This window comes from Hyperoodon ampullatus (assembly GCF_949752795.1).
Source record: "Hyperoodon ampullatus genome assembly, chromosome: 14".
Classification (NCBI taxonomy): domain Eukaryota; kingdom Metazoa; phylum Chordata; class Mammalia; order Artiodactyla; family Ziphiidae; genus Hyperoodon; species Hyperoodon ampullatus.
In genome coordinates, this window is record NC_136927.1 from 65,186,225 (window position 1) to 65,202,809 (window position 16,585).

General features: G+C 51.5%; 1 protein-coding gene across 1 annotated transcript; it reads left to right on the forward strand.

Moving 5' to 3' along the window:
* Positions 1–1,878: 1,878 nt before the first annotated feature.
* Positions 1,879–15,089, forward strand: ERGIC3 (ERGIC and golgi 3; the record flags this gene model as incomplete). The annotated part of the gene is made up of 13 exons (XM_079719315.1): positions 1,879–1,966; positions 2,103–2,173; positions 2,280–2,367; positions 2,584–2,703; positions 6,751–6,844; positions 7,688–7,853; positions 7,978–8,035; positions 12,617–12,648; positions 13,436–13,532; positions 13,609–13,673; positions 14,388–14,524; positions 14,603–14,658; positions 14,865–15,089. 13 exons carry the CDS (start codon positions 1,879–1,881, stop codon positions 14,942–14,944), a joined length of 1,152 nt encoding a protein of 383 aa, XP_079575441.1. The 3' UTR covers positions 14,945–15,089.
* Between the last annotated feature and the right edge of the window lie 1,496 nt (positions 15,090–16,585).

Here is a 16,585-nt window from a genome sequence, read left to right on the forward strand (position 1 = left end):
GGCACATTCTCCTTTAGGTAGTTTATTAATTAATTACTTTATTTTTTTCAAAATATTTTTATTGTAAAATATACATAAAGTTTACCACTTTAACCATTTTTAAGTGTACAGTTCAGTGGTATATATATTTTTTGTTTGTTTTGTTTTGTTTACCTCTCCCTACCCCCACTGAAAGATCCTCAAGAGTAGATATAAACCATATCTGTTTCATTCACCATGGTATTCCATAACGCAGGGGAGACCTGGGAAATAGGAAGAGCTTGATAAACATGTGTTGAAGGAGTGAGTCACTTAGCATGGCGCCCCACTGAGGAAGGAGGGCTTGGAAGTTAAACATGAATAGGCACAGAATCGACAGAGACATACGGCAGAGAGGAGAGGACAATTTCTGTCAACATTGTCCCTGGGCATCCAACTGAGAATAGACTTCTGCACTTGGTGGTGGTAGCTAATGCGTGGAAAAGACCCAGGCTCTGGAGGCAGAAAAACCAGGCCTTGAACCCCACCTTTGCCCCATTAACTACCCCTGCAACTTTGGGCAAAGTCAATCCAGCTCTTGGCTTCCTCATCTATAAAATGGGATTTAAAATAGCACCGACTTCCCAGGGTCATTCTGATGTAGAATGGACAGCAGTTGGCATGTTGTCAGTTTTCAGTTAATACATATTAGTCCTTTCCTTCTCCCCTTCCTAGCAAACTGCAGCCTGCGGGCAGAAGCAGGGACTCAGCTTCTCCTGAGTCGGATTGCCAGAATGCACCCAGCTTGTGTCCCTTCTCCTTTTCCTGGAAGCCTTCCCTGACCCAACGTGTCAGTCATTTTCTTCTGTGGACTCTGTCCACAGTCCCCTGTACCACCTCTTATCAAAGTTCTGGTCTAATGCCACTGAAATGATTTGAGCCGCGCACCTCCACTAGCCGTGCTCAGGCTGTTTTGGTAAAATCAACCCCAGAGGCCCTGGCTCCCAGAGTACTTTGAGGTCCAGAAGAAATGGGTTGGAATCAGGCCCTGCCATTAATTCCTGTGATCTAGGGCAAGTTACTTAGCTTCTCCAGGCCACAGTTTCTCCTTCAGAAAATGGATATAAAAGTCACACCTGGGCTTCCCTGGTGGCACAGTGGTTGAGAGTCCGCCTGCCGATGCAGGGGACATGGGTTCGTGCCCCGGTCCGGAAAGATCCCACATGCCGTGGAGCGGCTGGGCCCGTGAGCCATGGCTGCTGAGCCTGCGCATCCGGAGCCTGTGCTCCGCAATGGGAGAGGCCACAACAGTGAGAGGCCCGCGTACTGAAAAAAAAAAAAAAAGTCACACCTACTTTACGGAGGTGATTCTCAAGCTGTAACTGCAGGGAATCACCTGGGAGCCATTCCTAGAGTTTCTGATTCATCAGGTTTGTGTCGGGGTACGATAACTTGCATTTCTAACCAATTCCAGGTGATAATGGGGCTGCTGCTCGGGGAGACTGAAAACCACTGTTCTAGGAGCTTCCAAGTTGTTCCAAGAGTCTCATGTGAAACTCGAGGCGCAGTTCCTGACGCAAGGCAAGCGAATGCTGCTATTACTGTGTCTACCCGGCGGAGTCCTCCTCCGGGGACCCTGTTCCGCAGAAGACCTACCCCCCACCCCGCCTTCCCTCGCTCCCTTACCGCTGGAGCCCTCCTTAGCCGCTAGAGCCCTCCTTAGCCGCTAGACAGTAGTGCCAACAGCACGGGTGGGCGGGGCGGCCTGAGAGAGAACACGGGCGAAGGGTGGGGCCAAGCGTACGCATTGCTGCGCCTGCGTGCAGAGAGGGGGCGTGGCTCAAGCTCGGCCGGAAGCGGGAGGCTGCAGGGGCGGGCAGGCGGGAGGGCAGGTTGGCGTCCTCTTTCCGGCTGGTGCCCATGGAGGCGCTGGGGAAGCTGAAGCAGTTCGATGCCTACCCCAAGACTCTGGAGGACTTCCGGGTCAAGACCTGCGGGGGCGCCACGGGTAGGCCGTGGCGGGGTCGGGGTGGCGGGGAGTGGGGTGTCCTAGAGGTTGGCTGGGGCGCCTGGAACCTGCCCGGCCTGCCAGGGGCTGAGGAAGAGGAACAGAGGCCCTCCTGACCCTCGCTCCCTGCCCGCAGTGACCATTGTCAGTGGCCTTCTCATGCTGCTACTGTTCCTGTCCGAGCTGCAGTATTACCTCACCACTGAGGTAAGGGGCGGGGCCTAGTACGTGGGTGGGGCTTGGCGTTCTAGAGGGATGGGAATGGGGAAAAAGAGGCTTGGGGCCAAATCTTACTGAGGTCGTCCTGCCCCAGGTGCATCCTGAACTCTACGTGGACAAGTCACGGGGAGATAAACTGAAGATCAACATCAATGTGCTTTTTCCACACATGCCGTGTGCCTGTGAGTACCTCACCATGGGTGCGAGTTGCAAGTCCCAGGGTTCTCAGGTCGGCTTCCAGGTTCACACCTCCAGCCTTATGTTCTGGACTCCAGGACAACCTCCTTCCCCTAATCCACTGCTGCCCCAAGACAAGCCCAGCATCCCCATTACCCTCCAAAACCCAGATTCCCTTGCCCTTAGGTTCCCAGTACCTTACCCTGATTTCCTGCTTCCAGATCTGAGCATTGATGCCATGGATGTGGCTGGGGAGCAGCAGCTGGATGTGGAACACAACCTGTTCAAAAAACGGCTAGATAAGGATGGCTTTCCCGTGAGCTCAGAGGCGGAACGTCATGGTAACTGGGGGAAAGAGACCAGATCTCAAATCCCAGAGCTGGACAAGCCCAAGCACTACCTTCTGGCAAGTGGGCTGTGACTGGCCCAGTGACAAACATCTAGGACCCAGAGAAGTCAAGTGGCTTGCCTAGGGTCCCCCAGCCATTAAGGATCAGAGTGGGCTGAAGTCCAGTTTTTTAGCCTAGTATTGAGAAGAGTACTCTTCAGGGCTGTCATTCTCAGAGGTCCCCAATCCCTGCCTGTTGTGGTCTGAGTAACAGAAGTTTGAGGATGGGTCCTATGTGCTGTTGCCTTGGCAGAACTCCTCTAGGTGCACCCACGCTTCTCTGGGTGTTGCTTCCCTGTCCCATAGACTGACTTCAGCCCTGAATGCTCTTTCCTCTTGGAATGAAGGATGGCTTAAGGTTGAGTCTGTTCTTGAGTTAGATTGCCTGCGTTCGGATGTAGCTTCGTCTCTTGCCGTCTGTGACCTCAGCTATTAAGTGGTGATAAACAGTTGTACCCACCACGTGGAATTGTAGGACCAAATGAAGTAATATGTGTACAATGCCTAGTACAGAGTGTCTGTTCCCTTTTAGCTTCCTTTCTTCTCTCTGGGTGTCCTCCCAATGCCTGCATTAAGTCAGTCTCCCTCCATAACAAAACCTTCCTGAAATCTATGATTTTTCACACCTTAGGGATTCCTCTATTGGTGAGCTTTATCATTTATTTGTTCAACAAATATATGTTGAACACCAGTAAAACCAATAGAATTGGCTGTAGGATTTTGTGTGGGGTCAAGGTTGATTCCAAGGCTTTGGTCTGAGGAAATGAATGACTTGACAATCAGAAAGGAGGAAGAGGATTTGTGTGGGTAGGTGGGAGAGGTGGGGGAATATATATCCAGTACTGTGTAACAAGTAACCCCAAAAGTTAGTGACTTAACACAACAAACTTTTTTTTTTTTTTTCAGTTTCTATGGGTCAGGAATTCAGGAGTGACTTGGCTGGGCTGTTCTGACCATTGCAGTTGGCAACACGGAGGTCACTGGGGACTGAAAGGATTAGTTTTGATACTGTTGGGGATGAAAATCTAACCAAAGAGTAGAAAAGGAAGTGGAGACATCAAGTATAGATGACCCTTCCAGGAGTCTTGCTGTGAGACAGAGAGGAGAAGTGGGGTGGAGGCTGGAAGAGAGTGCGTGCGGGTTGGTAGGTTTGGTGTTGAGATTAAGTGAGGTTCTGTTGCTTCTCTTTTTTTAGTGGAAATTGAAAGCAAAGTCATTAGCTAAGAGTGGAGAAAAGGGAAGGGATTTTGGAAGCCCAAGGAAAAGGGAAAAGATAGAAATTAGTCATCGTGGGGAATGGGATAGTGAACTGATTATTGAAAGGAAGTTGGATTGCCAGGCAGTCTTAAGGGAGGCACAGGCAAGAAGTAGGCACAGGGAGTTGAACTCAACTAGGATTTGAGTTTTGCTAGACTTGTACGACAGAGGGAGAGAGGAACAAATGACTTGTGATTATGTGCAAGAGAATAATTGCTGCAGTGGACCAGAGAATTTATTTTCCAGCCTTGTAGAGATATAATTGAAATATACCATCGTGTAAGTTTAAGGTATACAACATGATGATTTAACGTACATATTTGTTGTAAGATGATTACCACAATAGGGTTCGCTAACACATCCATTACCTCACAGTTACCTTTTTTGTGTATGTGGTGAGAACATTTAAGATGTACTCTCAGCAACTTTCAAGTATACAGTACAATATTGTTAACTATAGTCACCATTGCTGTACATTAGATCCCTAGAACTTATTCATCTTATAAGTGAAAGTCTGTACCCTTTGACCAACATTTCCCCATTTCCCCTACCCCCCAGCCCCTGGCAGCCACCTGTCTACTCTGCTGCTATGAATTTGTTTTTTTTAGATTCTACGTATAAATGAGATCATACAGTATTTGCCTTTCTCTATCTGACTTATTTCCCTTAATATAATGGCCACAAGGTTTATCCATGTTGTTGCAAATGGTAGGATTTCCTTCTTTTTAATGGCTGAATGATATTCCAATATATGTATATGATATATATAAAATATTCTAATATATATGATACATGTAATATTCATTATGTATATACACACCATATAAACGTACACACACACACACACACAAACAAATCACATTTTCCTTATCCATTCATCTGCTGAGGGACACTTAGGTTGTTTTCATGTCTTGGTTGTTGTGAATAATGCTGCAATAAACATGGGACTACAGATATCTCTTCAAGATACTGGTTTCTTTTCTTTTCTTTTCTTTTCTTTTTTTTTTTTTTGTATATATACCCAGAAATGGGAGTGCTGGAACAAATGGTAGTTCTATTTTTAATTTTTTGAGGAACTTCCATATTGTTTTCCATAATGGCTGTACCAATTTACACTCCCACCAACAGTGCACAAGAGTTCCCTTTTCTCCACTTTCTCATCAGTACTTACTTCATTTTTGTTTTTGTTTTTTCTAATAATAGATATTCTAACAGGTGTGAGGTTATATCTTGTGGTTTTCATTTGCATTTCTCTGATGATTAGTGTTGTTAAGCACCTTTTCATGTTCCTGTTGACCACCTATATGTCTTCTTTTGAAAAATGTCTATTCAGGTCCTTTGCCCATTTTTTTTTTTTTTTTTTTTTTTTTTGCGGTACGCGGGCCTCTCACTGTTGTGGCCTCTCCCGTTGCGGAGCACAGGCTCAGCGGCCATGGCTCACGGGCCCAGCCGCTCCGCGGCATGTGGGATCTTCCCAGACCGGGGCACGAACCCGTGTCCCCTGCATCGGCAGGCGGACTCTCAACCACTGCGCCACCAGGGAAGCCCCCTTTTGCCCATTTTTAATTGAATAAATTGATTTTTTTGCTATTGAGTTATATGAGTTCCTTACATGTTTTAGATATTAACCCCTTATCAGATATATCATTTGCAAATATTTCTCCCATTCCATAGGTTGTCTTTTCATTTTGTTAATTGTTTCTTTGCTGTGCAGAAACTATTTACTTTGATGTAGTTGCACTTATTTTTACTTTTGTTGCCTGTGCTTTTGGTGTCATATCCAAAAAACCATTGCCAAGACCAATATCAAGGAGTTCTTTCCCTATGTTTTCTTCTAGGAGTTTTATGGTATCAAGTCTTACATTTAATTCTTTAATCCATTTTGAGTTAATTTTTGTGAGTGGTGTAAAATAGGGGTATAATTTCAGTCTTTTGCATGTGAATATCCAGTTTTCCCGGCACCATTTATTGAAGAGACTGTTCATTCCTCATTCGGACCATAAAATTTAAACACGGAGGGAAGTGACGATGTGAAGGGGTGATAGATAGTGTCAGTGGTGTCAAAGAATTGGTAGATTCTGGGTACCAGAGAGAGTGCTGTGGGAAAATGAGGATAAGATTGAAGATTGGGATACTTGAAATTGAATTTTGGAAGGTTTGTGGTAACTGGTAATAACTGAGTATGGAAATGCGTGGCTGAGGTTGGATGACAAAAATAGAAAGATTATTGGAGGACAGGAGGTCAGGATATTGAATATTGAAATCGCCCGTTATGTTGAGGTAGTTAAAGGCAGGGAGCCAGGTGCAGAGAGAGCAGTCTGAGGACAAGCACCATGGTTAAGGGCTTACACTTTGGATTTAGAGCTGAAATCTGCCACTTACTGTGTTGCATTGGGCGAAATCACTTTTCATCTCTGAGCCTCAGCATCTTCTCAAGTACTATGGGGATAATAACCTCCACCTTCACAGTCATTGTGGGGTTGAAAAGAGACAATATATGTAAAGTACAGTGACCTGTACTCAGCTAATATTTAGTATTCACTGTTATTGTTTTATTAATATTACCGTTATTAAAAGAAGTAATATATGTGTAGAAATGCTTAGTGCCTGACACATAGTATACATGATGTAAATATTAGCTGTTATAATGTTTATTAACCCAAAGGGCCCATGCAAGGGTTAGGGGTATAGAGTTCACTGTGCCTGCCCCCAGCTGATGCCCCTGCCTCTGCCCTCCCCTTAGAGCTCGGGAAAGTTGAGATGAAGGTGTTTGACCCTGATTCCCTGGACCCTAATCGCTGTGAGAGCTGCTATGGTGCCGAGACGGAAGACATCAAGTGAGCCAGGGTCGGGGGGGGGGGGTGGGGACCAGGGCCCCCATCAGGTGCTTTTTGTCAGTCATTCTCAGCCTTTGTTGGACTCTGTGGGTTAGACCAAGAATTTAGACAGGACGGGACAGGCTGCATGCCTTGGTCCCTGATCCTGGTGCAGGCGACTGAGGCTCTGTGGCCAGGCCCTACCTGGGGGCTGCAGAGCTGGGGACGAGGTTGAAGTGGTCCTTGCTCTGGTTCACAGGCAGTCTCTGGAGTCCAGCTGCCTGGGTTCTACCCATGGGTCCTTGGGCCAAGCTACGTAACCCTCTCTTGTGAAGGGGGACCATAATGGCACCTTTCTCATAAGAGTCACATAAGGAATATGTATGTAAAGCAGCGAGATGGAGGGCCCAGCCCAGGTTATTAATTAAGGCTTCCTTCCATATATGGTAACTGCTGGTTTGTTTCTCAGGCCCTGACCCGTGAGAGGCTGATTCACCAGGTCTAGGGCAGGGCCTGAGAATATGTATTTTTTAAAAAAAAATTTTTAGGTAAAATATATATGACATAAAATTTACCATTTTAACCATTTTCATATGTGCAATCCAGTGGCATTAACTACATTCATAGCATTGTGCAGCCGTCACCACAATCTGGTCTAAAACTTTTCATCACCCCAAAGAAAATGGGAATATGTATTTTTAACAGTCCTGCTGCCACTGAGGAAACATACTTTGAGAACACTGGATGGTCAGGGATGAGGCTGGCAGAGGCTTCATTAGTGGGCAGAACTGCTTTATTTCCCAAGGTGCCGGCACTGTTTCTGTGCCTCTTTGACATTCTCCCCCTGCACCTCCCCTCCCACAGGTGCTGTAACTCCTGTGAGGATGTGCGGGAGGCATATCGCCGTCGAGGCTGGGCCTTCAAGAACCCAGACACTATTGAGCAGTGCCGGCGAGAGGGCTTCAGCCAGAAGATGCAGGAGCAGAAGAATGAAGGCTGCCAGGTGTACGGCTTCTTGGAAGTCAACAAGGTACAGGAGGAGCCGAGGCGGCACAGGGCCAGCCGGGCTGTGGTTGGCCCCACTCCACTGTGAATCCAGGGGACAAAGGGAAGGGAGGAGACGGCTGGAGAATGAGAGGGTGTCTCCCCTACAGGTGGCGGGAAACTTCCACTTTGCCCCCGGGAAGAGCTTCCAGCAGTCCCACGTGCACGGTAAGTGACCCGACATCAGCTGGGAGCTTTAGCCCCTGGACACCTGGCGAGTTTGAGTGCCCCTTCGGCTGCCTGCTGCTCTTTTGTCTTTGGCCCAGAGTAGACCCTGAACCCAGGGCAGCAGTTTGGTAAACAGTTAAGAGCGCAGGCCGAGGAGCCAGACTGCCTGGCTTCAGATTTCAGTTTTAGACCTTACAGGCTGTCTGAAACTTTGAGAAATTTCCTTAACTTTTTGAGCTTCAGTTTCCTCCTTTTTAAAGTGGGGATGATAGTACTCATCTCCTATGCTGTTTGGGCAGGTTAAAGATGATAGCACAGAGCCTGGCTTGTGGTAGGTACTTATTTAAATGGTAGCCCCCAGTATCAGATGACCTGTGTGTGAGGCTTTGGGGGAAGCAGAGCTGGTTGGAACCCAGGTTCTGCCTCTCCCACGCTGTGTCGTATTTAGGATGTATTGAGCCCTACTCAATTTCTTCTTCTATAAAATGGGCCTGAAATAGTGCCTACCTTACAGGGTTGTTCACAAGGATAAATAAATGAGATTTATTCTCATTCATTTATTCATTCGTACATTCACTAGATATTTAGTAATCACCTGTTGTGCGCCATGTGCTAGTCTAGGTGCTAAGGATACAGCAGTGATCAAAACAAAGTCCCTGGGACTTCCCTGGTGGCACAGTGCTTAAGAATCCACCTGCCAATGCAGGCGACACGGGTTCGATCCCTGGTCCAGGAAGATCCCACATGCCGCAGAGCAACTAAGCCTACGCACCACAAATACTGAGCCTGCACTCTAGAGCCCGGGAGCCACAACTACTGAAGCCCGTGTGCCTAGAGCCTGTGCTGCACAACAGGAGAAGCCACTGCAATGAGAAGGCTGTGCACCGCAATGAAGAGTAGCCCCCGCTCACCACAACTAGAGAAAGCCCACACGCAGCAATGAAGACCCAACGCAGCCAAAAAAAATTTTTTTTAATGAAAAAAAAAACAAAGTCCCTGCCCTCAGAACATTCTAGTAAAGAAACAGACAATAAACAAGTATGTAAAATATATGGTATATCAGATGCTATTAACTAACTCAAACCCAAAAAAGGCAGGATAAGGATGATGGGGCCGAGAGGTTGGGTGAGACGGTGAGTACCATTCCATATCGGGTGGTCAGGGGAAGACTCTGATGGATGACATTTGAGTGAAGACCTGAAGAAAGTGAAGGGACTGGCCATGTGGATGACCGGGGTGAGGTGTTTCAAGCAGAGAGAATAGCAAATGCAAATCCCTAAGGCAGGAATGTGCTTGGTGAGCTCAGGGCACAGTGAGGAAGTGAGGGTGGCCGGAGCACAGTTAGCCGAGCTGCGTGGTTAGCAGTAAGACACGGGAGGTAACGGGCCCAGGAGGGCACTGCAGGGACTCGGGCTGCTGCTTTGCATGAGATGGAAGGCTGTCGTGGGGCTCTGAAGAAGAGGCACGTGATCTGACTTAACTTTGAAAAGACAGGCAGCCCTCCGTGGAGAAGATGGGGGGCCCGGATGGGGGGTGTGGCGGAGGAGGACAGAGGCAGAGAGGCCGATCAGGAGGCTGTTATGGCGATGGGTTCAGGCACCAGGTGATGGGGGCGGGGCCAGAGTGGTGGTAGATGTGAGAAGTGACTGCGGGTATTTTGAAGGTGGAGCTGCTGATGGATGCGAAGGTGAGGGAAAGAGGAGTCAAGATGACTCCGAAGTTTTCTACTTGAGTAGCGAGAAGGATGAAGTTACCATTTAGTGATGGGGGATGACTCAGAGGAACAGGCTTAGATGGTTGGAGTGTGGGGCATAAAGCCACTTTCAACATGTTCGGACCAATGGGATGTGGGTGTCCTTTTAGACACCTCAGATGTCAAGTAAGAAGTTGGCCATTCAAGTCTGGAGTTTAGGGGAGAGGTCTGGCCTAGAGATACAAATGTTGGAGTCCTCAGTGTATTAAAACCATGGGACTGAATGAATCACCTTCTGGGTGGAGGTGAGGGTAGATGGAGAACAGGAGAGCTCAGGAGCCTAAGCGCCGGGCCCCAGCATTAGAGGACAGGGCATCGGGAGGAAGCAGCAGAGGAGACTGCTAAGAAACACCGAGGAGATGAGAGTGTGAACCAGGCATCCTGAAAGCTAAGGGATGAAAGTGTTTCCAAAACCATATCAGATGCTTCTGGACATCAAATACAACGACCATTGGGTGTATAACGTGGCAGTGGTCATTGTGACCTTAACAGAGCAGTTCAGGTGGAGTGCCAGGGAGCACCACGGAGTGGTTCAGGAGGGAATGGGAGAGGAGTTGGAGCCAGTGAGCAGAGGCAGAGCTTGTGGGGTTTGTTCTAAAGGGAAGGGAGAGAGTGGGCTGTGGCTGGAGGGGAATGTGGAGTCAAGGGGGGTTTTGTAAGATGTGTGATGTAGCAGTGTGTTAATACGCTGTCGGAAGTTAACCTCCTGAAGAGAGCAGAAGCGATGCTCTGGAGATGAGAGAGACATTTACTGGAGTGAAGTCCTTGAGAAGGAAAAGGAAGACAGAATGTAGTGCCTTAGAGGGGTAGAAAGCCCCAACTTGGCAACAGGAGGAAGGGCCGATCTACACAGGTATGGGTAGGTTGGCAGCTGAGTGATGTGGAAATCACCAGGAATTGTGACAGGACCATCGTATGGGAGAGCGTGACAGTGGCTAAAACTCTTGAGAACCGGCATGGGAGGACTGGCCGGCAGTTCTGTGTGGATCTCCAGCAAACAGATGGGGATGGGAGGTGGTATAGTGTTCCAGGAGCTACAGACCCGGAGACTTCTAGGGAAGATCAAGGGACAGTGATCTGGAAATGGCATTGAGGAGCAAGGAGGACCTCTCTTAAGGCCAAGGAGGAGGACGGGTGTGGGAGAGAAACAGTCACTGCTTGGGGTCTGCAAGGGAAACAGTGCCCTCAAGGGAGAGCTGGGCTGCCGCCAGAGCACAAGGCGGAGGGAAGGTTTGGAGGTTGAAGATGTCGAGGTTTTGCTGATGAGTAACAGGGCACGTGGAAGGGTCTGGGAGGGATGGGAGTTGGGATTATACTAAGGGGATGTACAGAGCTACATGGTGACAAGAGTCCAGGGGATGAGAGATGACCTGGCAGTCCTGAGCTGCCCGGTGACGAAGGACAGCAGGAGTAACAGGCCTGATGGAGATGGCCCTGCTGGGCTTTAAGGCAGTCGGGGATGAGGCTGAGTGTTGGAGAGGATCTGAGTGTTGGAGAGGCAGGTGGATCTGGAGGGGGCCGGGGAAGGGCGGTCTCACTGGGATTAGGAAGACGATCAGCGTGGAGCTGTGGGCACAGGGCCTGCAGGTGGTGCGTCTCTGCTTCTCTGTCTGGGCTGTTGTCGTAGTCAGGGAGCCCAGGGCAAAAGGCACTCCATATCCCTGAAGGATGTTCGAAACACAGAACTACAGCTGCCTGAGGCCAGAGGCTGAATTGAAGGCCTGGGAGCTAGTTTCTGACATTATGTTGATTGGGGGAGAAAAGGGGAAGATTGTAAAGTTTACCAAGTACTTTCCCATCTTAGATCCTGCCTGGTCCTCAGGACGGCCCTGTGCAGAGGGGAACACCAAGGCTCAGAGAGGACAAGTGATTTGCCCAAGGTCACACAGCTAGGAAAGTGACTCTGGGCTCTGGGTCTTTTGTTCTTCCTAGGCCACCATACTTCTGCCCCCAAGCCTCCTTGCCCTCTTCTCTGGCCAGGGAAGGGCTCCTCTGGGGAGGGGACCAGGAGGAGGCTTGTTAGCTGAGTCCAGACCCTGCTGCTGAGGCAGGAATATCCAGTCTTCCCTTCTACCACATATCTTGGTCCGTAATTCTCGTAATTCTTGTTGTGAAGCTCTGAATCTTTTTTCTCTTCCTCCCTTCTCTCTTCCTCCCTCCCCCATGCTGCAGTACATGCTGTGGAGAGTAAGTGGCCCTGTCCTCCCAGGGAGGCCAAGCCCCCATTTCTGGGGCAGCCTGCCCTCCCAGGATGGGCGGAGGTGTGGATGGGCGGGATGGCTGCCCGGTGACTATAAAAAGCAGTGGGATGTGTCTTTTAGGTGGGGTTCCTTGTAGCAGGGAGGGATCAGGGTTAGAGGGCAGGAAGAGCTTGTTCTGGAACAGAGGGTGCAGGTTGCCTGTGGGATTTCCTTTGGTGGGCTGAGGGTGAGGGCAGAGGAGGCAGGGAAAGAGCTTGGACCACATTCTCAGGTCCCACCTCACTCTGCGGTTCAGTGATTGGCCATCGGCTCTCGTTAAACCTGAGTCAGTGGGTTTTCTTTCCTGAGATGCAGGCAGGGCCTTGGTGGGAGCAAAGGCCTGGAGTGATGCCCGTGAAGGGCTCCCTGTGTATGTGAGGGAGGAAGTGGGGCCTGTGGAGGGCATGGACTCTCATGCAGGCCTGCGGCAGGCCCTCTGGCTGCCCTCAAGCAGGGCCAGACTGGTGAGTGAATGAGGGGTAGAGGACGAGCCAGGCGGGTCACAGTCCAGAGGGAGGAGTGAGGAGGCCCAGGCGAGGGTGTGGGGAGCCTGCTCCGCCTGCTGACATCTTCTCCCTTCTCTCCTAGTCCACGACCTGCAGAGCTTCGGCCTCGACAATGTACGTACCAGGTAGAAACCGTGGAGGGCGGGTGGAAGCATGCTGCTGCCTTCATTCTCTGTAGAGACATCCTGGGGTGGGGAGCAGATATAGAAAAATAAACCATGTTCTGACAGGGGGTGCGGTCCGAGGGTACTGGCGGTGACTTTTGAACTGAGATCCGCGTGGGCTGGAGACGGGGGATGGGCTTGGACAAGAGCATCCGGGAAGAGGGAGCCTTGGGGTGAGGTCAGGAGGGTTGGGCCACTTCTAAGGAACAACAGGGCCATGTGGTTGGGTGAGGATGAGGCTGGAGGGTTGGCAGGCCGGCCGGGGGTTCTGGACTTTCTCCCAAGCAGTTGGGAGGCTGTTGGCTTACCTTAAGGAGGGTTATGACATAATCAGATTTACACTTTTTTAAAGGATCCCTCTAGTGGCTAAGTTTGATCTAGACGGGAGCAGGACAGCAGCCGGAGCTGGGAGATCTGGGGTGCCTCCAGGCAAAGCCAGCGCCTGCCACACAGGGCCCATGTCCAGTCTGTGCTTTGCTAATGGGTGGGTGCAGCCAGAGCCTCAAACTCTGGAGCCCCAGGAGCCCCCAGGCCCTGAGGAAGGAGTTCCTAGGTGGGGTGGGAGTGCCTGTCTCAAGCAGGTTCTCCTAGGCAGGGCCCAGCCCTTGGCCCATCTCCACACACCCACTCCCCAGACCCAGGTGCCCCTGTCTGTTCCTGTCTGAAGAGCCTTTGAGAGGGAGGGGCCTGTCGGGGCCTCGAGTGCTCCGAGACCCAGGAGCTGGTGTTGCTTGCAGATCAACATGACCCACTACATCCAGCACCTGTCATTTGGGGAGGACTACCCGGGCATTGTGAACCCCCTGGACCACACCAACGTCACTGCACCCCAAGGTACCAGCCCGGGAGGTAGCCCCCAGCTACCCAAGCCCTGCCTGCACCCACGCCCAGTGCCCTCTTCTCCCTGCAGCCTCCATGATGTTCCAGTACTTTGTGAAGGTGGTGCCCACGGTGTACATGAAGGTAGATGGGGAGGTGAGTCTGAGGGAGCTCAGACATCCGGGCACCCTCTTGGCGCCAGGCACTTGAGTTCCTTCAAGCTGGGAAGCGGAGTCCTGCTCTTATCCCCATATGATGGGTGACAAGCTGAGGCTCAGAGAGGGTAGGTGATTTGCCCTCACAGCCAGAGCTCAGGCCCCAGGCTGTCAGATTTCAAAGTGCTTTTCCTACTTGCCCGAAGTGCCTCCATCCACTCCTCCCGCGCCCACTCTCTGTCTGCCTCACTGTCCCCCGTTATCTGCCCTGAGCCGGGAGCTAGCAAGGTCAACCCTCCCGTGCCCCTTCCTCCCGTCTCTGCTGTGGCCTGTGGAGCAGCATCTCCGCAGACTGGTAGAATGCAAGGGACTGAGCAGAGAGGAAGTCAGGCCCAGCCTCTCCAGGAGCTTGTGGTACAGCCTTGGAGAGTTGCTTCTCACCCCTGGACCCCCATTGAGAGGGTCCACCAAACGTAGCTGGGATTGAGAAACTGTAAAGAGCTGGTGACTGGAGGGGAAGCTGGGATGGTCAGGCTGGGAGAGGGCATCTCGGTGGTCCCCAGGCCTTGCAGTGTTTGTTTCCAACGTGGGGCCTCGTTTTCTCCCCCACACAGTCAAGGCACTGCAACACCAGGGGTAGGAGCAGGGGTGGGGCGGCAGGGTTGGGAGCCAGGTCATAGGCCCGGCCCTGGCCCAGGCTCCCCTCCCGTCCCAGGTGCTGAGGACAAATCAGTTCTCTGTGACCAGACATGAGAAGGTCGCCAATGGGCTGATGGGCGATCAGGGGCTTCCTGGAGTCTTCGTGCTGTACGAACTCTCGCCCATGATGGTGAAGCTGACGGAGAAGCACAGGTGAGGGCGGGGGAAAGGGAGGGGCCTGGGCCGGCAGGGAGCGGGGTGCCTGCTGACCCTCCCCCGCCCCTCTGCCAGGTCCTTCACACACTTCCTGACAGGCGTGTGCGCCATCATCGGGGGCATGTTCACAGGTTAGACGCTCGAGGGTGTCTCTCTGGGGTTCAGGGCGTGGTGGGGAGTGTAAAGCTTGACTCCCCCGACTAGGTTTTGGTTGAGGGAGGAGGGGCACTTCAAGGGCCAAGGGGGGCGATGCTGGCCTGGCCAGTCAGGTGACAAGGCCCGGAGGTCAAGCCAAGAGCCCGCCTGGGCCAGTGCCAGCCCTCGTCTCTCTCCCCAGTGGCCGGACTCATCGACTCTCTCATCTACCACTCGGCTCGAGCCATCCAGAAGAAAATTGATCTAGGGAAGACAACATAGTTGTCTGTCCCTTCCCCCACAAGTCCCTGTTTTTCTTTGGCCTTGTGGTCATTTTCCCAGCCTCTTACCCCACCCACCCCGCACACCCCGTCTGCAAAGAGTCAGTCGCAGCCCCAGGTTGGTAAATCTATCGATTGTGATAGTACTCGCTGGTCTCTGTGTGGTTCTTGGGTCTGGCTGGAGCGTGGGGACAACCCTCATCACAGCCACTTGTCGAAGGCAGTCAGGACTGACTGATGAGAGCCAGGAGCCTCTGGGAGCCCCACGTGGACGTCCCCCACTTAATAGGACTTGATTCAAACCAGACTGATGTTCACTCCACAGCCCCATCATCAGTCCCTCCCACCGTGGCCTTCAGGCCTTTTGGGTTCAGCCCCAGGGCTTAGATGGACCTGTCCAGGATGAGCTTCCTGGAGTCATCCTGGCCCCCAGCCTTGTGAGTTTGCGACCCCACTGGTAATAGGCCCTGGCTGCAGGCTGGGGATTGCCACCTCAGTGGTGGCTAAAGCTGGGGCCCCACCCTGCCACCCTGGGCTCAGTCACCTGATCCCCTCCTGCTCACTGACCCTGCGACGTGCCAAGCGCCTGCTGGCTCCTGGTGCCCAGAGGGGTACAGCAGGTCCTTTGCAATTTCCTGGGTGGACACAACTGAAAAATGGGGAGGGAAGGTAGTGGTGGCCATTCTGGAGCAGGGCTAGCGTCAGACTCTGGCTCTGGACCTAGTCAGGCCTTCCCATTACAGCCCTTAAGATGTGTGGGGAACCGGCCCTGAGACCTCGCCACTGCACAGCCCAGGGAACCAGGGACATTAGTAGCTGGTCAGTTCAGCCAGTCATTTCTCAGGGAGTTTCAGTGTAAGACAGGAGTGGGGGGAGAAGCGGAGGACAGAAAGCAGAGTAGGGCAATGACAGTAAAACTTCTGGAGGCAGCCGGACACGAGACCCAGCTCTGATGTGGCCACTTACGAGCTGTGACCTTGGACATGTTATTGGTGGGCCCTCGTCTCATTTATGAATTGCGGGTGATATTGTCAGCTGTAGTGAGCCTTGTGTTTTTGGTCACCTGGGAACCATTCCCCCTTGTTAACGGTATCCTGGGTTTCCTCTGGGAACCTCCCTGCCCACTGTCAGCTTGTGTGATTTGGGAAGAGGGCTGATCTCCCACCCTAAGCCCCAGGGGAGGGCCCCAATCAGCATATCCCATCCCACACCCCCACCCCAGTGACCCAGAGCAAGCTAGGATCCGTCAGGCCTAGGAAAGCTTTCTCTCATTCCGGACGTGAGTATGGGGAGACGTGGGGTTGCTGCAGCCATCCCGCACTTCCGAGGAGAGACCTGTCTGCAAATGAGCTTCCCCTGAGGACTGCAGCGCCAAGCTCAGGCAGAGAACCAGTCCTGGTGACACTGTTTGAACCCTGAGACAGACAGCACCTGAAGCCAACCAACTCCTGGGAATTACAGCTGTGTAAGCCAATAAATTCCCTTTTTGCTTAAGCCAGCTTGGGTTGGGATTTCTGTCACTTGCAGTCAAGTGTCCTAAGTGATCTGCCTCCTCTCAGGGTTGGTACAGGTTCGCGGAGCACATCAAGGGTTTAGCTGCCATGGAGCAGCAGAAGCCACAGCAGTTGGGGTGAGAGGGACC